At 42.8% G+C, this 23,922-nt stretch overlaps 1 protein-coding gene across 4 annotated transcripts in view; it reads left to right on the top strand.

The window, feature by feature from the left end:
* Positions 1 to 23,922, top strand: part of robo2 (roundabout, axon guidance receptor, homolog 2 (Drosophila)) — a 158,657-nt gene that overhangs the window by 84,551 nt on the left and 50,184 nt on the right. For all 4 annotated transcript variants that reach the window (XM_070828639.1, XM_070828640.1, XM_070828643.1 and 1 more), the window contains exons 3-5: positions 13,974 to 14,131; positions 14,369 to 14,489; positions 14,894 to 15,032. In XM_070828639.1, the coding sequence (XP_070684740.1) occupies positions 13,974 to 14,131; positions 14,369 to 14,489; positions 14,894 to 15,032 (418 nt within the window). The remainder of the gene's footprint in view (positions 1 to 13,973; positions 14,132 to 14,368; positions 14,490 to 14,893; positions 15,033 to 23,922) is intronic.

Raw genomic sequence — 23,922 nt, forward strand, 5'->3', positions numbered from 1 at the left:
GCTTCGAGTGATTGAAAGTAATGCAGCCTGACAGAAAGAGGAATGCATTTCGTCAAAATGAAGGTCAATTACTCAAGAGTAAAGAGCAAACCACTGTTGAGCTGGTGAATAGTTTTAGATAATGAGGGAAAAATAAAGTGGAAGAGAGAAAAAAGGTGTAATGATGGTAAGGATACAATATCATCTGTCTTCGCTGTCCAGCATCCATCCAGGATGCCTTTCTCCTTTCCCCTTGAGTACTCTATGCCTGGCCTTGCTCAAGCTAATTGATAGCCTGCACGTTAATTCAAGTCAGACATGAGTGGCTGCTATTAATGAAGGTGAAATTTGCTGGCCTGACAGTGAAGTGAGGGCTCACGGGAGAGTGATCTACAGTAAAGCTTGAGGCACAGTCTAGAGGCAGAGGCTGGAGTGGTGTAGAGTAGAGCAGCCATTACATTTCAAGAAGGCATTCACTGTGAACTCAGAATGAATCCATTTTCACAGTAAAATTACCTCTATAAATTGGTCTAGGAGCTATTTTCGGCGTGTAGAGGAGAAAGGCGAGCAAAGTTTTCCTCCTCAACTGCTTGGACAAAACTCATAGAGGATAATGATAAAGTGAGCAGGCCGGGTCCCTCTACAGTGGCAAAGATTTGGTTTGTTTGTGCTTTATCCTCTCAGATCGATGGGTCCATCCACACTCGCAGCCCATTTGCATTTAGCCTCCATAATTGCTGACATTAATAGCACACACATTTACAAAGTATTGTCAGCCATGAAGTGATTATGGTAATCAGCAGATGAATTCGAAAAGGCAATTTTAAACTGCTATTTCTTTTCTCAAATGAGTTGATCGACTTCAATCATCTGGGCACTCTAGGGAACAGTGGCCATGAATTATCTGCGTTAATGACAGCTTTTTAGCAGGGCAGTTTGAACTATAATGTTACAAAGCAAATACACATGCATTATTAGTTTCAGCGTGTTTGTTAGCCGCACGCTGCTGCAGGGTCATGTTGATGCAAAACATGTAACAATTACCTGGTCAGATCAGACTCCTGTGGAGAATTCTAAGTGCTGGTTGTCACTGTGGCATGGTGAGGTCAGGGGTCTCTTTACCACGGCAGAGTGCTCACATGTCACCTTTCTGCTATTTAAACACAGCCTCTTTGCCCCATCTCCTCTTATCTTCTCCCTTCTTTCCCCCTCCCATCTCTCCACCTCTCCCGTCCTGCCCTCATTTTTAATTCAGTAGCAGCCCATGAAGCAGGAGCAATGTGTGTTGGTTACCGCTGGATTGGAGCAGGGGACTGACCAATTTGCCCCCTTTCCTAATAGTAGTTGTAATAAGAATGGTTCTCACATTGACCAAACCATCCTCAATGGCTCATTAATGTAAGACACATCTTACAAGTAGTTGAGATTTTAAGCATCATTATAAATTTTTTTTAATACATCCAGTAAAGGGGCGGGTGTGCAGAGGTCCTTGCTGAAATTGACGTAGAGAAGGCAGTCATGCATGAGTGGAGCGCCTAGCTCTTCATTTAAAGACCTCTCTTGGAGGAGGAGGATGCTTTCTTGTGGCTTGTTGTGCTTCCCCCACATTCAGACATGTTGTATGAAAATACAGCCCTCCACATTCCTGCTATCATGTATTCAGTTATTCAGTTATTCATGGCTTGAGGCTGAATAATGAAAGATGGTGAAAAAACACTTCACTCTGTTTCTCTCTCTGTCTCTGGATTGATATTTAGTTCTTGACTGCTATTGAGCAGGGGCATCTCCAGCATCAGTGAAGTCAATAATATTGGGGAAAAAGTCATTGAAATGGCATTTGAAATTCCATAATGTTAATGCAACTTGAAAATGATTAGCTGATCTATAATAATCAAATAGTTTAAATCAGTGTCACTCTAATACGCGCCTACATACAGGGCACACATGCGTACAAGCTCTCTATGTGCAGAATGCAGAATCCTATGTGCTTTTACACTAGTTTCCAGCCATACAGTATGTTTGGTGAGAACCTCAGCATCTTGACTGTGATCTGTGCCATCAAAGAGCCCAGAGTGATGCGGCACATGAATACAGAAGTAGCTCTTTTTATGGCTGCGGTGGAGCAGAGACTTGCACAGCACGGCGGCTGCGATTGCCACCACTCTGTTCTGCTCTTTTATGTGGCTGTGGGAGATGGAGGTGTTTGAAGACAGGGATAAGGCTGGTGTTGTGACGCTGTCAGCCGCTGCTTCATTCCTCAGCTGCAGTCACTTGTAGGCAAGAAATCGAGCTCCGAGACGCGCCGAGTAAAAACCAGGAAACGGCTATAATCTTTGTTTAATTACATGCATTAAAGAGGGAGACGTGGTTCTCGTTGTGTAGCGGGTCGTTGATTATTAGGAAAGGCTTTGCCTCTGTTTTCATGTATAGCGTTATGAATTAGTCTTTGCCAAAACAGACACAGTGATTTTACACTCTTGATTAAGCCTCCTACTGAGGACGCAATACCCCAGAATACATGATCACTGTAATTTATCCCCCTATATTTCCTAATTCTCAACATGCATCTGCTTGGCTGTGTGTGTCCAGCAGGGGGCAGACCACCAGACATGCAAAACTCAATCTCGTGGAGGCTGTTATCAGCATGTGTAGTTCTAACTGAGAGAACTGATAAAACCACACGCACTAATTGGGTTTTACAGCGACCACAGTCTCACAATGCTCTTTTATTACCCAGGGGACAGTGCGTCTGGTTGTTTCTGTGTTCAGACATCAGCCATCCGTGTGTGTGTGTCTTAGGGTCTGCATGTGTGTGCCTGTATCATAGATATGTGTGTCAACCACCCCCACTGAACTGAAAATGCAGTGCCTATGTGCAATCAGGGAATCCAGTAGAGGCAAGAAAAGCAGCTCAAGTGGTGTCTGCAGCCACAGTAGATGTAAACCCCAAGTCCCCCCTAATGGCTCCCCAACGTCCTGCTTTCTGGGGTTAGACATGACGATTTCAAATGTCATTGTATCACTGTGACCTTTGAAGGACCTGAAATTAATCAAAGAAGAAAAATGTGCCTTCAATCCTAAATGGCAAGAATAGTCACCTTTGATCCAAGCATTAGATGGAATTGTCTTCAGAATTAAACTGACTTATAGGACAGTTCAAAGGCTGCATTTACTGTAAAAGCTGTGTCATGAAATCTGTGGCGTTTGTGGTTTCTTTTCTTACCCTTAGTAGTGGTAGGCATAGATGCAGTTTCAAAGAATCTGTCATGTAAGATGAATCAAATAAGATATTGCAGTAACAATTTGTCATGTCTTTCTGTAATTTCTTGGGAAGAAATGTGCCATGTGCTACTAATTATAGAGAAACGGGAATTTTCTTGAAAGAAAAGCTCAATTTGAAACCATGTGTTGATTATTAATTTGTTATTGGAAACCCAGTAGTCCATATATTTTGAATTGTCTAATAGTCCATGAATCAGTGTCACATTTTTGAGTGCTATCCAGCTGTCCACTGAGTAAGAGATTAATTGGAAGTGCACAAATTGAACGCTCATCTCTGTTTTCTTCAGATTACTTATTGGACATTTTTAGGACTTTGGAAATATTATTTGGAAATTCTTAAATGTTTCCTCAATCATAAAGAGATCAGTGGCCATCTAATGTTCTACATCCCAATCATGCTGCCTGTTATCAGCAAATGTCCCATAATGCCATGAATGTTCTCTGTGGTTGAAAGACACTAGAAAATAACACTTGATTTTATCTTCTCGCTCTTACTAGACACATGCGCAAAGCTTCAGCATCAAACACTCAGTGTTATAGAGTGTCATTACAGGGTGTCATTCATAGCAGACATGTGGCAGACCACAGCCATACCCAACTCCACCCCCTCACCATCCTCTATCTTTAGAAGTTCTGGCTCAGTAGCTCCAGCTCATTGAATTATTAGCTAATTGCCAGGTGGAATCAGTATTGATTGTGTGTTGCACAGCGGCTAGTGGTAATAGTGGTATATAGCTGGTCGCAAACTGGATTCTACTACTTGGTAATATGAAAGCCAGGAACAGTAAAGATAAAGGACACTGCGTGGGTGGAAGTGGAAATGCTTGCCCATGCAGATACACACACACACACACACACACACAGCTTACACAAACACACACATTCAGTGTCTTTTTAGCGTCGTGTCTTTGCTGCAGAATCTGTGCCCTGGAGTGCTGTGGGATCACTGTGCTGTGCTGCTGTTGAGCCACTGCCTTGTCCTTGCTATGTAGGTCATCGGTGCCCTCCAACGATATCTTATCCCATCTGCAGTGCAGTCAATACTGTTGACAGAACTCCGAATAGCTTCGGATAAGAAGTTGCCTCATTAACTTTGTTCCTTTGCCTAAATGATTAACCTCACATCTTCATCCTACAGAGATGTATTGGACAAGTTTGTAGTATTAACACAGTATGAAACAGTACTGCTTAATCTTTTTGATGTGGAGCCTGAGAAAATTTAAGGGGGGCAGGGATAAAGCGGGAGGAAAGAAGTGGAGAGGTTTAAAATAAAAAGGGAGGGCTGAGGGGTAGAACTGGAATGGTTTAGACACAGCACTCTGCACTGATCCTGAGCATGGCAGCCAGTGGTGTGTTTCAGATTGTTTTCCATTTGCATGATAATATGAGCATATGAGCACAGACACACACACACATGCACACACACACCAGGTTTATTACATACAGACTGACGGTTCCAGCAGGCCAGATTACCTGAGTGAGTATCCAGGGTTTTTACTCCGTGCCCTGAAATGAATGAAATTCCCCCCATTAGCACGCAGGTTACATAAGCCTGGTGTACAGGTATATCCAGCTGCACTGAGGCAGTAAGCTGATTACAGATGGAACTAACACAATTACTCCTCTGTAATGCAATTAACACGAATTGGATTGTGAAATAAGCAACCGGACTGTGATGCAGATTCTCTGAAGATGTGGAGCTCCTCCACAGAATGACACCAGAGGAGCTATAGCTTCAATAAATCATTTAAATGCTCCGCTAAGCAAGTTAATGTCAGAGCATTTCAGCACACATGCTGAAGTCTTTTGCATCGCATATAAATGCACACACATGTGATTCAGCTGTACAGTAAATTGTCTGTGTATGTGTGCGTTATCTCCTTTTTTTATTTGAGCAATGGACTAATGGACTGTATATGAGCGTAACTCCTGCTATTTCAGCGCAGTATATAGTGATCAGTTTGTTATTAGTGCTGTTGGTGCATTGCTCTGCCGTATACTGGGCAGCTGTTTTCCATACAAACTGACAGACTCTGCAGCACAGACACTTGAAATTGTAATTTGTGTGTGTACGAGTGTGTGGTACTTAGGTGAGCCTAATGTTGCAGTGATTTGCTGAGCAGGCAGCAGCGCTACTACAATTTATTCCAAGAATTTAGATGTTATGTGCAGCATTCAATCATGCTTCAGTAGATGCACATAAAGTATATAGCACATCTTCAGGATGATAGTGGTGCTGGTTGTACAGGGAGGAATTTTCAGATACACATTCTGACTAAATGGTGAATTGCTCCTTTCCCCTCAATCATAAACAACTCACACATACACATACGTACTTGGACATGGAGATGGAGAAAAAAATCCCTATCCATGGGTGAGGCTGCTGTAAAGGTCATCTCCATATCCAGTTTAATTTTTGCTCTTCCTCAAGAGTTAAGATCTATAAAGTGATCAATAAATCTCTTTAAATGTCTCTGCATCTAGGCTGCATGTGATTTAACACCCTGCCACATCTGCTGTCTGCTCTCTGTTCACCACACTAACAGATCTCAACCTTCCTTTGCTCACAAATCTAACTGTATCACCCGCTGCCTACACCACCCACCTGGAAAACGGCCAGACCTTTACATTTGATGGATATCAGAACTGGTTCAAAGTCATCTGTAAGGTTCTGATCCAGAAGCACCACATTCCTGGTATGGAAAATGTGTCACCTGTGATGTACAGTGGGGAACAAAGTGTCCTTAGGTGTGGGATCCTTCCTTTCAGGCAGTATTGATTGAAGGGAAGATGATCTGAGGAGGCCATTAGGAGGATTGAGGAGGGGGGACCAGGCAAGGAGGGGCTGTGATGAACACCTCTCTAATCATTATGCCATGTACAGCACTGCCTACAGCGTCAGCCTCACATGCAGATTCACACACACATACACACACACACACACAGAGGCAGCTGCACAGTAAAGTAAGATTAGTTCCAAATTTACAGCAGTGGTGTGGGATCAGTCTTCTGTTGTATTCGTTGTTCGTTTAGATTCTTGTTTGTGCCCATGTTCTGCCGCCATGTTGTGGGGCTGGCTGTGCATCTGCACCAATACACACATGACTGCACACTACTGATGGGTGGGGCTCTGTCACAATGAGCACAAGGAGACACAGTAATGGCACACACACACACACACACACACACACAAGCACACTGGATTTTTTTATGTCTCCCAATATCTACTTGGTCCAGGCATGTATATTGGTGCCTAAGGAGGGATGCTGAGTACAGTAAACTGGGCTATCTACAGATGTAGTAAACACCTCCTTTCCTCCTACTGCCTGTCCTGCAGTATAGTGGGGAGAACACTTGCACTTGGGGCTCATCAGACCAAGCTAGATAAAAGCAGCTCAACTCCAGCCGAGAGCTTAATTAAAACGGGGCTGCCATTGCAGAGTGACACCTTTTACAAGCTCCTAACGGCTCTCTGCTTGCCGTTACTGCCAATCCAATTATAGACCAAAACAATAAAATAGATACGTAGGGAGCTGCAGCAAATAGGTTGGCGTAAAAAAAAGAAGGGGGAAGCTATTAAAGATTATATGAAGATTCGCACAGTGGACTGCAGAACTAGGCTGCAGGGGTTTCATTTTCACCGGAGATGCTCGTGTAAGTATGCCACACTGGCTAAGCGAGTCTGCTTCTGTGTGTGTGTGTGTGTGTGTGTGTGTGTGTGTGTGTGTGTGTGTGTGTGTGTGTGTGTGTGTGTGTGTGTGTGTGTGTGTGTGTGTGTGTGTGTGTGTGTGTGTGGTCTCTGAGGAAATCCAGCCCTGCTCTCTCAGCCTGGACACAGTTCAGCAGCATCCTGGGGATTATCTTTCCCTGTGGAAGGTCAACCTACCTCAATGTCATTAGGCCAGAGCTCACACAAAATATGCTGAACACACACGCAAGCACACACACACACAGCTCAAACAGCATTTCTGACTATCTTTTCAGATGTATCAAATTTATGTCCTAGTGGCGTCTAGCACTTCCTGTTTTCAGTGGTTTTACTCCTCTTGTGCGACGCAGCTGGATTTGTGACATGAGAAAACTGTGGGGGGTTATACATATTAACTATAACACTGCAGGTGAGAGGGAGAGATGGTGAGGATGAAAACTGATGAGATATTAAGACATTGTTTGGGTTGATGTAGAGATGGTAGATGAAAGGTTTTGTTCTGTATGTACAGAAAAAGAAGTTTTTCACCTGTGGGTTCCTGTGGACATAATAGTAGAGTCCAGTTGTTCGTAACCTCATAACCAAAAAGCCAGAGTTGATGTGAGTCCCATGCATAGTGAGACCCTTTAGAGGTTATGGTGTCGATAGCCCAGAACACAAGACTTTCTTCCTGTATTTACTTTGTGTCTCCCATCCCAGACATATCTGACCAATAAACAGAGTGAACGTCTGTGGTTTGTAGTGATGCATTTTGGTTTGCTTGGATTTTTTTCTTGACGAAATGAATCCGAACCAAGGGGAAAATGCTTTTTGCAACTGTAGTTTAAGAACTCATCTGATTCAGACCAGAGCAAACAAACTGTACGTGGGAAAATGCCCCTACATTCTGAGAAAAAACAGAAAACATTGTTTTACATAACTTTTTTTCCTGATAAGAATCAATACATCCAGTCACAAGATTTAGAGAGCAGCTTTTAAAGCCACTGAAGGGAGTTTGCCTATATGTTGAGATATTCCAAAATACAATATAGTATTCAACTTTGAATGTGCCTGCTTAGCCACTCTTTCACAAAAAAACTCTAACAGCTTCCATACCATATTATCTATCATATTTAGATGGGACTGATGCAATTGGAGATTAAGAGAGAAGACATTAATAAGAGACTTTCCTGTCTGCCTGAGTCTACTACTTTCCTTCCTCTTCTTCTTCTCACTTTACTTCCTCTTCAGTCTTCCTTTACCCGATGCAGGAACAGATCCACCTGCTCCATCATGAAGCCTCACTACCTCTGTCTGTGCTGTCTCTGTGCTGGAATTGGCAGGAAATCAATTCCGCTCTCATCTACAACCCCCACCCCCTCCCCTTCTTCTCCTTCCTTCACGTCGGTCTCCCCCTCCCGGCTGTAAAGTGTCCATTCTGGACTGAGCACAAGCATCAGCACAACATCATGCCTTATCAGAGCAGGCACAAAGACCCATGGGCACATTGTTCGTCAGTATCAGCCAGCTCCAGTTTCAGTGCGCTGTCTGCATCTGCCAAGCGCCCCAAACACATTTATGACCATAAACAAGACAAGCTAAACAGAATGAAAACTGGAGTGGCCACCAAAATCATTTTGGGGCAAGATGCATCCTTAATTGTAGCGACTGTTAATTACAGAGTGCTATGAGAATGGAGAAAGATAGAAAGGAGGATATAGCACGTTGTTATTTATTATGCAAATGTATTCCATTTTAGACACAATTAAGTGATTAGAAAGCTGTCGCTCTCTGCTCTCTTTCTTCTCCTTGTCCTTACTTGTCTTTTTCTTTGCTTTTCAGCATATTACTGTAATGAAGCCATTACTTCTTCAAGTGAATTTTAATGAGTTTTTAACTAACATTTTAATGAGCTATACATTACCATAAAGCATGGATTAGGCTAAATTGAATTGTGTGTGTGTGTGTGTGTGTGTGTGTGTGTGTGTGTGTGTGTTTGCATTGTTAAAGGGTGTAAAGGAAAGGGGTTCATTAAGAGTTAATTATATTGTTTCTCAGGAGCAGCAACACACATTTTTCCTGTATCGGCCAGCAGAATCGTCCACTGTGGTCTCACTGTCATTACTGTGCTGCCCAGGGGCTTGTTAGGGCAAATTAGGGGTGCTGTTTGAAAAATGAGCTTTGAACGGGGCTGCTGTTTAAATAAGGATGTTTGTTTAGGCTTATCTACTGAATCAGTGGTAGAAGCACAGTACGCAGTATGAGCTTGATGGAATACACCCCATTCATTTACAGTCAGCCCCATCTATTGCACCTTTGTACTCCTCTCTTCAGTTTGACCTTGATCAGACATCCCCTCATCATCCCCTGTTGTGTGGTGTTATGTCTTGCCTCTTTTCTCTCAGCGTTCTGACTAGAGCACATATGCTCTGTCTCTTTTGCTCCATCCAAGGCTCTATTAAAGATGCACATTTCATATGATATCGCCACCTGTGATTTCCCCCACTATGGTATCGCTGCCGGCCATATGATTCTCTTTACCTTCACTCTTTTCAATATTTTTTGCATCTTATCTGTGTAAGTGACAGTGTTATTTACAATCCCTTAGCTCTGGATTTGCAGATAGGGAGAATGGTGGTGAAGATCATATCGGGTTTGGCCATGGTCTGTGGAGAATGATCGGGTGTGCATGCATACGGCTTCATCTGCAAAACCTCATCTGCAGTCAGTGCAGAGAAAGCCCTGACAAGCCAGTGAAAGTGAGTGGAGGGGGCATGGTGCAACGCATGAGACAACGCTGTGGGATTGGGAAAAAATTGATGAACTGAGAAGATGGGGGAAAAAGAAAGACAGAGAATGACCCCTGATGGTGATAGAAGAGAATAAGACAAAGAGAGAGATGGTGATGAGTTGTGCTAATGATGAGAGTCTCTTCTCAGTTCTCAGAGGAGGTACAGCCTTGGGCACCGCCAGCCGGCCATATTTTTGCAGCTGTTTCTCTGGTCTGACCTGCAACCTCTCAGAGGAGGAATACCGGGGATATGTGTGAACCTGCTGTTTGCCTGCCTGCTGAGGGGGTAATTTCTGCATCTGGATGGGGGGCAAAGGTTAGCTCTGGCCGGTGGGAGGGCAAATGAGCCAGTCAGAGATGGAGAAAAAGCTTGCATCCAGACAAATGGAGCACATCTCCCTTCACTGTGTAGTAATATATAGTGTGGCATTATCCTTCTCCTGCCTTCAGCGTCAACAGTAATACAAAACATCAATGACAGCACATAGAGTGGGTTTGGTATGTTTTGTCAAGTGACATATATATTGTCTCTCTTCTCTAAGGGTGGAATTGAAAATGGCGGTATTGTAATGGCACTCTGCCGGATGAAGCGCAAAAAGCACTTGAACGAAATGATATTATAGCTTGGAGCTACCTCTTTACAGCTCTCCGAGTTTGTGGGTGTGTGTGTGTGTGTGTGTGTGTGTGTGTGTGTGCATGTGCATGGTTTATTTTCTAATCAGACTGTGGGTTGAAGGTGGTGGGTCTTGGTGACGGGGTATGGCCCTGGGCTTCTAGCTGTTGTAATCTCTCTCTGTGTGTCTTAGCCCCTGACCCAGGAGGATATCTATGAAAGCACAGAGGGTCTTTTTCTCCAGTAAATGGGGAGGGAAAAGTAATAACAACTACACAAACATACACAAACATTCACATGTGTAGTATTACAAAGATAGCAAGCCCCGCAGCTTTTAAGAAATGTTTCACAGTCTCTCAGGCTTGTGTATAAGTTTTTGTGTTTGTGGTGAATGCCTATCAAAGTGATGTGAATGTCAAAATGGACGGAAAAAATGTGGTTTTAGACATCATCAGTCTGTGGTGTTGTGGCAGTGAGCACAACCTTTGTGAACCAAAGCTAGGTACGCTCATGTAGGTGAATGCATTTGTCAGCACTTATCTCAGTATGCAGGCTGGACGCTTCAGTCAAGGCTCCCCACTAATCTTACCGACAAGCAGTGTCACCCTCCAGTGAGTAATATCTTGGGTGGGACAAGAGGGTGCACTGCACAAAATATCTCTCCTCATCCTGTCCTTGCCCTGCCACCTCTGTGCTATGATGCCGGGTGTTTGTGCTGTCATGTATCTGCACTGGGATGATTTTTTGTGTACCGAGTCTATCATAGACAGACAAACACACACACACACACACACACACAGGTGGACCTCCCTAATGGTTGCTGGCACAGGCCTCCCCTGCCAGTGTAGGACAATCTGGTTTACAAAGTAACTGTGTGGGTGTCTCCTTTGTGTTTTTATTCTGGCAAAGACCTCCACGATCAACCCCTTGGCTGTTTCACAGTGCAACTACCAACCTGACACGCTCCCCTTTAAGTTCGAGGTGTTGAAACCATGCCAGCTAAAAGAGCTGCAAATTTGCCATGATTTGCCCCCTGCCTGATGCTCCTTCATTTAAATCAGCCCACTCCTCTGATATTTGGGAAATAAATAAATAAATAAGATACAAGAGGCAAAGGCATATTAATATTATTCAGATATGGGTTGTTTTTAGCCTGCAGCCGGATTGGCAGATGTAGCATTTGCCAACAGAGGGGTGTAAATGTAAAAATATATAAATATTAATAAGCAAGTAAGCAAAACGGCAGAGTTTGGAGCCTTCTGAAAATCCATGGGAGGTGAGATGTTTTCAGTGGAGGAAGAGCTGAGTGTTTCAGGGGGATAGAAAGGCAATTACCTCACGTCTGTCGAATGATTCGGGCCTGAATGCCTACAGGGCCTCAGAGTTGGAGCAGGAGTTCAGTTTCTGACAGCAAATACACAGACCTACTTAATGATATACACATAGAAGATGCAACTTACATAGATTAACAGAGAAAACAGTCATGTTATGATTCTAATATAGAATAATTCACTTGCCTTATGATCCTCAACATAGTGTAGTTCAGCCCATGGAGGTGCCTGCAGGCAACAGAGAGAGATGCATGCTCATACTGTAATGAAGCAAAGCAAATGTTACACTGAGCCGATGAATATTTGAGTTGTGCGTGTGCTTTGACCATCAGAGGTTGACCTTGATGACTGTGGGCTTGTAGTTAGGATTAGTGTATTAAAGTGTATTTGGATTGGCCCCTCCCCTCATTAACTTAGTAAATGTATCTGTTCAGAGTGTTGTCTTGGCATTAACACACCCTGAACCAACACACAGCAGGACATAATCCTTTCACCAGTGATGTCATCTGTTTGTTTGCTTATAGTTGTTTCTCACCCTGTGTTTATCCTGTCCTCAACAAGTGTGTATATTGTGTTTTGTTGGCTAGAGCGTGTGGATTTTATTTTTCTGTTTCTACAATTTGTGTATTTATTTCAATTGCAGGGTAGAGGTGCATTTACTGTGACGCGGTATTAGATTAGATTAGACAGCATGGCACAAGCACCGTAATGATGCACCTAATGTGTGTTTCTTTTGTCACTGTTCTGTTTCAAAGGAAATTGATTCTGACAAAATCCCATGGGTGCTAGCAATGAATGGAAAGGAGCAATTAAATCTAACATGATCTTGAAAACAACAGGCAGTGGTCCAAACCAGGCTATGATTTTAAACAGCACGACTCCTGTTTGTAATGCAAATACAGAGAGCCCAGCGGTGGTGGCTGTTATGCCCACCCCGGCCAGGGGGGTCGGCCACTCTGGAGCTGGCTAATTACCTTAGCTCTTTAGATTAGAGGGCAGCCCTGCATGAAAGAGAAAAATCCTCTACTTCTACCTTTCCTGTATTCTCTCCTATTACCCTTGTGTAAAGGTTTCATTTGAATTCATGTCACACAAAAGTCCCACTCTGTACCCCTGTGCATCCCCAGGATAATTGGGTTGAAAGCTTCCCTCTTCCTCAGCCCCACTTCCCCTTGGTCTAAATAAATAAATAAGAAGACAATGGCTATGCAGGTTTCTGTAGAGAGGGTAAGAAGAGTGAATGAAGAGATGAGAGAAGCCGGGAGCGCAGGGACCAGTTATCCCTTCTTATAATCCCGGCCCTCCCGCCATTGTCCCCAGTGCGATGTGGAATTTACATAAGGACCTGTGGTGCTGCCCTCAATTTAGCCCTCCTCAAGCATCTTCAAACATCCTCCAACAAGCTCAGTCCTTTTATCCTTCAGAGGAATCGTGTGTCCCTCACTGGATGGACGCTGTTGAGGCTGAAATTCCTAGAGTGCTTCTCCATGGATTAGATTTAGTGTAGATCAAATGGAGACAGATCTGTTTGAGTACACACAGTGGGAGAGAGCCAGGGTGACCTCCTGTTTGCACCCTTAAATCTTTTTTTTTACTACATTATTACAGTATTATGTGTGGTCAGTCATTGGTATGGCAGTTGTATCCTGCTCTGAATACACCATTGACTGAGTTTAATTTCTTATAGCTAGTTTAGTATGTTTGTGCTTTCACATTTGCCTTTGTGTTCTCGTGTGTGTGTTTGTGTATGACGGCAGCTTTCCTAGTATGATAATGAGCCGGTGTTGTTTGTGCCACTGAACACTTTGTAGAGCGAGAGGCTATCTCTGTGATGAAAGGCCTACCTGAGGGTGATTAGATACAAGGCCACAGTTGTTCATCAGACCACCCGCTGTTTTTTTGTGTATTAGCACGTATCTGGGTGTGTGTAAGTGTGTCTATGTACACACATGCCAAGAAAAGTGAAGCAGTGTTGCACCCCTGTGAGCTCTCACATGTGAATGACACCAGGCTTCAGGGCATTCTGTCTCTGTTTGTTCTGCTACCTCCACAGGGACCTCCATTAGCTCCAATTAGCTTTCACTTGTGCTTGCTTTGTCAGATGAAGCTGCACATCCCATTTAATAGCCACAGTGAAAACTGCATACATTCACTCTGAGTTGTGCACACAACTTAATGCGTAACAAGATATTTCAAAGATGGTGAACTTAAACATTTATTCATTTAAATTCAACAGTATGCTACTAAATTGTACTCATCCTGAGCCGTTTCCTCCTTTTTTCCCCTCAGTGCTGCGAGATGACTTCAGACAAAACCCTACAGACGTGGTGGTGGCAGCAGGAGAGCCCGCAATCCTCGAGTGTGTTCCTCCCAGAGGCCATCCTGAACCCACCATCTACTGGAAGAAAGACAAAGTGCGAATTGACGACAAGGATGACAGAATTACCGTGAGTACAGTTACAATCTGCTTTAATACCTTGAGTGAATAGGAAGACCAATTGTTGTGAAATGTATTATTAGCATTTAGTATAGTGGATCATTACTTGCTGCACTTTGGCTTAAAATGGGTTGGCAAAGAAGGGCTTAAATTCATAGGAAAGGGAAAAAGGCGAGAATATTATGAGGCAATGGATAGAATCTAAATGTATTATCTGTGGAGTTTCAAGGCAATTTTTTTTCTTTAGATTCGAGGAGGGAAGCTAATGATCTCCAACACAAGAAAAAGCGACGCTGGCATGTACATCTGTGTGGGTACCAACATGGTCGGAGAGAGGGACAGCGAAACGGCACAAGTCACAGTGTTTGGTAAGTTCTCCTGAAATTTTTTTTCTCCCCAATGATGTAGCAGAGCGACTTCCATACATGTGACTGTATATTCTCAGTTACTGTATAGCTCTCGATCTGGAATATGTCTCTAATGTTCAAAAGTGTTCCTTTAGTTTAATTTGATTGTCCATAATCATGCTTTTAGGTCACATGATCATAGATCTTTGTCCATATAATGATCATAGAAAAAATCACAGAACAGAGTAACAGTCTGAAGTAAACTTAATATTTAAGATAAAAAACAGAGTGAGTAGAGGGTGAGGGTAGGAAGAGGACACTGTGTGGAAAAAATAGTGTTTATAGTCACAAAACTGACATAAAGCCATTGCATTACATTATAAAATAGTCTAATTCTATTTTTATCCTCTGTGCCTGTCCTACAGAGCGACCAACCTTTCTCCGGAGGCCCATCAACCAGGTGGTCCTGGAAGAGGAGACGGTGGAGTTCCGCTGCCAGGTACAAGGAGATCCTCAGCCAAATGTACGCTGGAGGAAAGATGACATTGATGTTCCTCGTGGGAGGTATGTACAGCTGCAAGAATATTCTCAAAAAAAGCTTTATTTCATGGGAGGAAAGTTTCTTAAGACAGTGATGATGGCTCACAGGAGCAAATATTTCACCCTTCCTCTGTTACAGTATATGAGCAACTAGTCTTGAGTGAGTGTGTGTGTGTGTGTGTGTGTGTGTGTGCCTCTCCATACCAGTATTGTGTGCGTGTCTATGTGTGAGTGTGTGTGTGTAGAAGTGATGTGACAGGCTGCACTTAATGCAAAGGAGCTGTGGAGGCATTGATGTCAGTCTGAGTGACTGTTTCAAACTAATGATAACTCACACTGCCAGCTCTCACCTGGCCTGGCTGCCATGGGGCATTAAATAGCTCTATTAGGCTGTACATAATGCACATTACACATTCAGGATAAAGTGACTCCACCCTTGGGTGCTCCAGAAGACAGCTCCCACAGCCATAACAGGGGGCAGTGTCACATGTCAAGAAGGGGTCTGCATGAAGACAAACACATAGAGGAGGTAGACAATTAAAACTGAGTGACGGGTAAGTGGACAGGGAGGCTGATAGGAGGACATTTAGACGAGCAGAAAAAATGTGGCACATTGAAAAGCAGTAGAGAGAGAGACAGATAGAATGACAGGAAATAGGAAGAGACAGAGTATAGCAGCTGACGCGGCCCTCAAGTGTCTGTGTACAGGTGCAGCTGTTCAGGTGAAACCTTGGCACTGATACCTAGAAACCTGAAAGATAATCACTCCCTCCCTCACAGATTTAACCGCATTCAGACTGTCTACCCTCGCTGACATGACACATGCATTCACTCACAGTTGCAAAAACAGTGACTGATGAAAGAAAAAGCAATAAAGTCTGTAATTTACAGAGAAATGCCAGCGCCATTACCAGCTGTCTCACCTCCTCTAAATAGCCCCTGATGACATAGTGATACTGTTCTTGTTTGGTCCTGTGTGCTGGCTTGTTGCTTCACCATGAGTCACTGGACTCACATTCAACAGCAGTGTCATTGTCAGGAGTAGACTTGAAAGAGACCAGCGTTCTGTCCGCAGCCAGCTAGCCAGTCACACACTGCTTAGATCACCTTAGAACATACACTCAGTGGACCTGACATCTCTCAAGGCTAGCGGCAGAGCTGAGCGTAGGCGGCTTGTTTGTGTCTGATAAGGATTTGGTTCACTGGGCAGTGGGACACGAGGGCTGTGCCAAAGCAAACACATAAAAGTATTTCACTCATGTCTTTGATAGGGAGTTGGCTCTGGAAATGAGTTTATTTTGTACACTAATTAACAGATTTAAAACGGAGTAGGATGAGTGTCATGTGCCCGTGTTCTTGCTAACTGTATCATCCCTTTGATGTTCAGCCTTATTTGGATATAAAAAAAAGAACTAACACATGAAAAAGACACTGCAAAAGTTAATAAGCAATAAATATTGCAGTGTTTCTAATTACAATGTGAGAGCTTTTGTTTTCTTTGCCAGTTTTGCTTTGAAGCAGAAAGCAAGCATGAAGACTGCGATATTCTAATTCTGACATTTTCTGCTGCCTTTGTTGCGTGCCAAAAAGAAGACTCCTCATATTGTCAATTGACGAACTGTTCCTGCTTTCTCTACTGTTTAGTCCTCACTTATTAAACATCAAACAGGGCTTCTGTCTCACTAAGAGAAGAATTGTTTAAAATCCCATGAAAAAATAGTTTCCAGTTTGGTAACTGGCGAGTGCTCTGAAGAAGAAAATAAAAACAGCTACTGTAGCACAGCCATTGTGCCATTACGCTGTGGGTGTTTGTAGCTGTAACAGGAGTAGTCTTCACCGTAGAAATCAACAATGACTAAAGATCAAGCACTTCTATATTCAGTGGGGAGGGGTCTTTGCTTGCTCTTTATTTGAAAAGGTTACACTGTCCTTATTATTATGATAAGCTGCAGAAAGAGAGAGATTTAGTGAGACTGCTCCGTCTTTACCATCAAATTGTTTTGACTTCTTTGCTGCGTTTTTGCTAGTCCCTTTACACGCATTGTGCATGCCTGTGTCTTTGTTTGGGTGTTTGTGAGTGTGTATATATGTGTGTGTGTGTGTGTGTATGTGTGTGTGCAACTTGCATACTAGGAAGAAGGGAAATGGAGCCTCAGCTGAGTAAACAGGTCTTTAATATGCTCAGTGGCTCCAGCAGCCTCCCAGGCAAACACACACATACACTGGCACATAGACATAAAGCATGCCAGGATGGCACTGGCTTCAGTCTCTGTGGGATAGAGGAGGAGATAGAGACAGCAGAAGAATGGTTTCAATTAGAGGACAAAGACAATGGTGATGCTCTTTTTCCTCTGTGTAGGTGTTTTACTGTGTTTGTGAAACTAAATTAAAATCACCAAACAAGCTTGTGTACTCTAGGGCACTTTGCCCTGCCAGTGTTATAAAACAGGTCAATCCCACCATCGCCAATCACCATTCACCCATTCAAACCATTCAAATTAAAGTCTGGTAGATAGATCAAAATGTCAAGGAACAACAGGTACATTATTACTAAAGCAGCCTTCATTATGATTGAGAATTAAGATCATTTTTAAATAAATAAGAAAAATAAAATGTCTAAATAAGAAAATGTTTAGGGCGAGTAGTTTGTATAAAGTGCTTAAACACATCAGTGTCTCAGTTCATAACCATAAATAACATTTGTGGTACACACCTGTAGCTATCTTCTGACAAAATCTGTAAAAGAAACATTTACATAACATTCAATCTTCTGGACTGTATTTAACCCACTGAGAAATTAAGGTATCAGGTTATTTTTTTTTTACTATTGCTATTAGTATAAGGTTAATCAAATTATCAAATAGTTGTGTTTGAATTTCTATTATACATTTACTTTAAAGAGAGGACTGGAGTCTGTGAGGTTATGGTGTTAAATACATGTGGTCCACCACGCATAAAATTAGTTATAGGAAGGCAGACTAACCGAGACAGGATAATTACCTGTAGCTGAAATTAGATCAGACCATTTGTTGAGCTTGCGGGATCTTACTCTCATAATGGCTTTTCCTTTTTTTTTTTTTCATCAGTGGGCTCCTAAATAAGACTTATTGTTGCCACCAGGTCAGAAAAAAAAGTGTTCCTATTTCATTCTCACACAGATCGTCATACTGTGCGCTGAGCCAATGAAACTCCAACATTCAAGGTCTCTCTCAGGACAGGACTGAAATATATGAGACGGCCAATAAGTGTGCTGAAAAACAGCAGTTAGTTGGAGCTTTAATTATTACCAGGGTAGGAGGAGAACAATTGCATATATGCACTCCAGGCAGGATTAAAATCACTGACCAGCACATGTAATATTAAAATCACCCAACCTCCCCTAGAGGAATAAATCTGGTTTGAAAGGGGCTCATTCTTTTTGCCAATATACTTAAGATTAGATTCAGATGATAGAATAGTGTGTCTTCTCAGGGGAAAAACCCAGGAGTTTTGGCTTATTTAGGTTGTATACAGCACACAGTCTATCCCCTCTGTATATTCCCTTCTATATTGTGGCTGAATTTACATCCTCAACATTTGGTTATGAGTAAACAGGCCAATTTATAATTTGCAAGAGTGTCTTCATTTGGATTAATATCAGTATCAGATTAATATCTGTTTGTCAATCATCTCTGCAGAATCTTGGGATAAGCAGACAATAGCTGCTCCCAAATCAGACAGCTTTGTGTCTCCAAATGGAAGAGTTTCTGCCATAGTCTACAAATCCTAGTGAAAATACTTGGACAGTGTGTGTTATCTCCCATTGCCTACCAGCTCAGTGTGTGGCCCACGTATTTCCCTCCTTTGGCTTTCCTCTCCCTCCTCATTTGCTCTGGACCCTTGTGCCCCCTCCTGTGCCTTATCAGAGCCCCTTTGGTCTTGTAGTCTATCTGTATTCAGACCCCCTGTCCCCATTGACCTCGGCAGCACAGCCGCTGCAACATTCAGCAGAAAAACCTTTCTTTCTGACTCAACCCCTTCATGTGTGTGTGTGCGTATGTGGGTTTGTGTACGATAGAGGTGTGTGGGTCATTCTATTTGAGAGAGCTGTTAAAGCTAGTGTGACAGGAGCGCCTGCGTTATGCTGACCATCCAGTTTCAGTGATTTCTCACCTCCGCAACTCAGCAGAATGAAAATACGGCAGGCTATGGTTCCTGTCTCCATTACTTCCCCTGATATATAAGTGGATACATCTGGTATTTATGAGAGCACATGTGTAAGGGGGTTGGCAAGTGGAAAAGCAGTAGGATGATCAGCATTATATTTTTTCTTTAAGCTTAATTGACACTGAAAATGTGAACAGCAAAGTCAGGTGAATGAAATAATAATGCAGTCTCTATAATAGAGAATATTGAAAATATCTTTTTTGCATTAATTAGAAAGACGTGCGGCTCATCATTCATTATTTATCAGTTCTTTTTTTTATTTATCTTCCTGGATGACAGAAAAAATACTTTTGCAGAGCTAAGAAAGCACAAATGAATACCTCAGCATATACAACTGACTTTCTCAGTGCTTTTGGAGTTTGTGCGTTCTTTGTTCTTCACACACACACGCACACACGCTCACAAAGGCAGAAAGAGTAAGAGTGGCTTCCAGGCATTGGTCAATGAACTGTACTTTGCCATTTCTTTTTCTCTATCTGCAACATTTTCCAGTGCAACCATAGTTTCTGCTCCAAACCGCTTTGACTAAGTAAAGCTTGCACTACTGCCACTGATGCTGTGGCACTGAGGAAAAGTAACTCTTTTAAAGACAAATATACAGTAGAGTCATTTGCTTCCCACAAACCCCCAGCCTATCAGGGTTGAAATCTGGCCAAACTGATCTTTGATTAATGTAGGATAAGGTGATGAATGTCAGTCGCACTGATGGGAAGGCCCTGACCCTGCTAAGGCAGTAGCGATGCCAAGAGGGAGCTGAGTTCTGGCTACAAGGAAGATGAGAAGCGATAGTGGTTAATTGATTCCCTCTCATGGGTGACAAGGCCCGGACAGGTAGACTCCAGCTCTTTTGATCTGGATGAGGTAAGGTAGCAGTCAGATGGTGTGAAACTGGATCAGACTGTCAGAATGAAATGGAGCAGAGAGGGGACTTTGTGTCAGAGCAGTCAGGCCAGAGAGCAGGCTGGAATTAGCCCTCTGCTGTATCTTGAGTCTGAATCATGTGCTCAGTGTTGGCACACAAGCCTTCTGCCTACTGCCGGCCCTATTCATATGTACACAGAGAAGCGAGGCAGATAAGATCCTCTCAGGTTGAGTCATTTTGTGGATAACTGTACACACACATTCAGTTGACCATACAACCGAGAGATAAGATTCTCTTAATGTGACTTAATTGGCACAAGTCTGAAGGTGGAACACGGGTGAGTGTGTTCCTGACAGACAGCTTCAAGGCAAATCCTCTGGGATGATGTGGAGGATTTTTAAGATGTAATGCTTTTTAAGTGTGTCCAATAAAGTTTTCATCTTTGCACAGCCATCTCCGGGCAGCAAACACATCAAGTTGGCAACCCAGAAAAGTGCTGCTTTGTCTTGGCATTTGCTTACATTCCTATCACTCCTCATCTGCCTGCACCAGTGAATGACTCTGCACATGTGTGGATATGTGTTGGATGATTGTATACTTTGTTCTCTGTGTGAGCGTGTACATACAGTGTGCCCTTCCTAGTTGAAAAGGAGGGAGAGTCGAGCGGGGTGAGCTTGGCTCTCCTATCCTTTCCACAGCCCTTCTACATGTGCAATTACATTCCTGCTCTAATAGAGAACAGAGCTCTACTCCAATCCACTCTCAATAAAGAGCTACTGTTCCCTTTCTGTGTGTACTTACATGTGTGTGTGGCCACAACTACCTCTTATCCCTGAGTATTTCCACTCATCTTGTCATCTAGGCTGATTCCATATAGGAAGTTGATTACAGATTGATTGGGCTCATGTTTCTCACTAATAAGTCATGGACCAGCCAGAAGTTCTGTTTGAGAGGCTGAGAGGAGACAGAACCAAGAACAATCAGCATGTTGTCCAGTATGTGCATACGTGGGTTATTCGCACAGCAAGGGCCCAGTCGTGCAAATGTCAGGCTGTGGGAACCTGTATGAGCAGTTGAACAGCGCTTCTGTGAGTGATAACACAATTTTAAGCCCTCATTCCTGTTCTGAACATAAAGTGAAAGAACAAAATCGAGGTGAAAGCCTACTGTGTTGTCTCAATATATGCTGTTATAGAGAGAGAAGTTCAAAACCTCCACTGTTGGTTGTTGTAATTTTTTGTGTTGATCTATTCAGCTGCTAACTCTTAAGTAAGTTTGCTGCTGCTTGCTATTTAGCATTGGCACCTGGCTAGCTAACAGTGTCATGCTTTGTTCTACATAGTTGGACAAAAAGCTACCGTCATGGCTCTGCAATCTCACATCCTAGCATCCCTTTTATCCACAGTGGCGTTGCTCTTCGGATGGCAGCATCACTCTGTCATCTGTCTGGTCGGTCAGTCCACCACTTTGGCTCCAGAAATATCTGGAGTCCCTATGATTCACTGGAACCTGTCCAGTGTGTACCCCACCTCTCGCCCAATGTGAGCCGAGGTTGGCTCCAGCACCCCCACAACTCTTAAAGATAAGCAGTATAGACAATGGATGGATATCTCTACAACTATTAAATGGATTGCCATGAAATTCTTAACATGTGTGAATGGTTCCCAGAGGATGAATTTGATTGGTACTGCTGATCCTCTGACTTTTCCTTTAGCACCACCATGAAGATGTCATATGTGGTTTTGAGTCTGAACAGCTATAGGATGGATTAGCATGACATTCAGTTTCACCTTCATGGTACAGAGGATGAATCCTATGACTTTGGTCAACCCTAGACTTTCTTTCTAGAAAATTCCAAATTTTCCAATTTGCTTAATGACCAAATACCTGCAAAATGAATGACATTCGTATCATTTTCAGCTGTACTTTGTGTGAATTAGTAAATGTTAACATGCTAAACTAACACAGCAAACCTTATACCCCCTAAACATTGTGAGAATGCAAGCATACTGTCAGCATTTGATTCATTGCATTGCTGTACCTAGCGTCTACTAGCTGATTATAATGGAAAGGCTGCTTTAGAATTACATTTCCTCTTTGTTGATACAGAGCTGGTTCAGGTAGGTTGATTGAGAGTACTGGGAAAAATGTTCACTCACTTGCTTTCATCATGGCGTGCTGGGGAATCATGGTGTTTTTTGAAGCCCTACCCTATCCCTGTCTCTCTTTTGTTCATCTCCACCTCCTCTTGCAAGTCAGAAGTTCATGTTGAGCCACCTAACTTAGCCAGAGGGCAAGGTATGGAAGATATTAGCTTGTTTGTTTTTCATCTGACAACAGGCTTGTCCCAAAAGGTGCTGTCTCATTCCTTTGGATGACACTCATTCGGTTTTAACAATAAATGCTTTATTCACGTCCCCCGCCATTACCTGAACTGTACATCCCCTCTCTGTAGAACAAAGCATTCAGTCATGACTCAGTCAAATAATCATTATGGCTCCTTAAGTACCTGTGTGGAGAGGAGGAACTGGCAGTCAAAGTTGAGGAATGTGCTTCAATAAAGCTGCCTTTGAATGCTTGCTGAGGAAATGTCATAACAGCAGGCGAAAAAAATAAGACATGGATAGACAGGACAGATTAGTTTTGCAGCTGCCAGTGGCAAGCAGCCATCAGTACACCTGATGGCTGAACAGAGGGGTCTTTCCCACTCTGAGGACCAACGCATACTGTAACTCTAAAGCTTCATATGAAAGTGTTGCTCTAAACCATAGTTTGTTGCCATATCTCATTGTCCAATGTGTTATCCAGGTGAACAACCTCATATTGTGCACAAACCTCACCATAGCATCCCCCGAAGACACCGAAAACAAAAATAAATATATCCCTATAAAACGTATCATCTCTGCAGACAAAGCATAGCCTATTCCTTTGTGCCATGGAGCTCTGTTGTCATCCAAAGGCTATTAAAAACACATAAAAGAGTCATACTGTGGCTCTGGGTGGCATATTTCTTCATTACAATGAACAGTGTCTATGTAGTTCATTCGAAAAACAACTTTGACTGCATTTTCACTCTCCAAAGGGTTAGCTCCATGTTGGGCAGGCATCACTGCTCTTGTTTTTTTTTTAATGTGTTTTTAATAGTAGTTGGACTACAAGTTTGGAGTTTTATGGCACATAGGAATAAGCTATAATAAAAGGATAATATAAAATCAAGCTTGCCCTTTACAGCTCCTATGTGGATTTGGAAAATTCTGACTTTGGGGACTCCAAGTGGTAGTCTCAGCAAAGACACTCTTGCAGACTGCAAGCTTGAAAAGCTGAAAGCAACACTTAGACTGCACTAATTTTATCTGAATTGTCTCCTTTTTATACAAAGTGATAATTTAAAATATTCAGTAATATAAAAATTCTACACAGGGGTTTTAAAGGGGAAAACGTACTGTCAATCTCTAATAGAGTGACTCCTTTTCTGTTGCTCCCAACTCTGATCTCAGTGTCTGTGAGTGACAGACTGTGGACAGCAGAAGGTTGTCAGGCTGACAGACCACCATCACACAGCCCCACCACCCCTGCCAGCACACTACTTACACACTGTCAGGCCAGCACCCCCTTCAATTATATACTAGAACAACAAACCAGCATCATCCCCCTGTCAACTGCCATAAAATTCATACATGTCTAAGCAGCCATCTTCAAACACGCATAAACACAAACATTTGACTACTGCAGTGGAAGTTGAAATTAGGGCCCACTTTGACTTGATGATGTCGCTGTATTTATTCAGTCAGTTGCTTTACAATGAAGTGTAGCCCTGTATAGTTTTATAACAACAGTCTATCCATG

This window comes from Pempheris klunzingeri, chromosome 4, assembly GCF_042242105.1.
Source record: "Pempheris klunzingeri isolate RE-2024b chromosome 4, fPemKlu1.hap1, whole genome shotgun sequence".
Classification (NCBI taxonomy): domain Eukaryota; kingdom Metazoa; phylum Chordata; class Actinopteri; order Acropomatiformes; family Pempheridae; genus Pempheris; species Pempheris klunzingeri.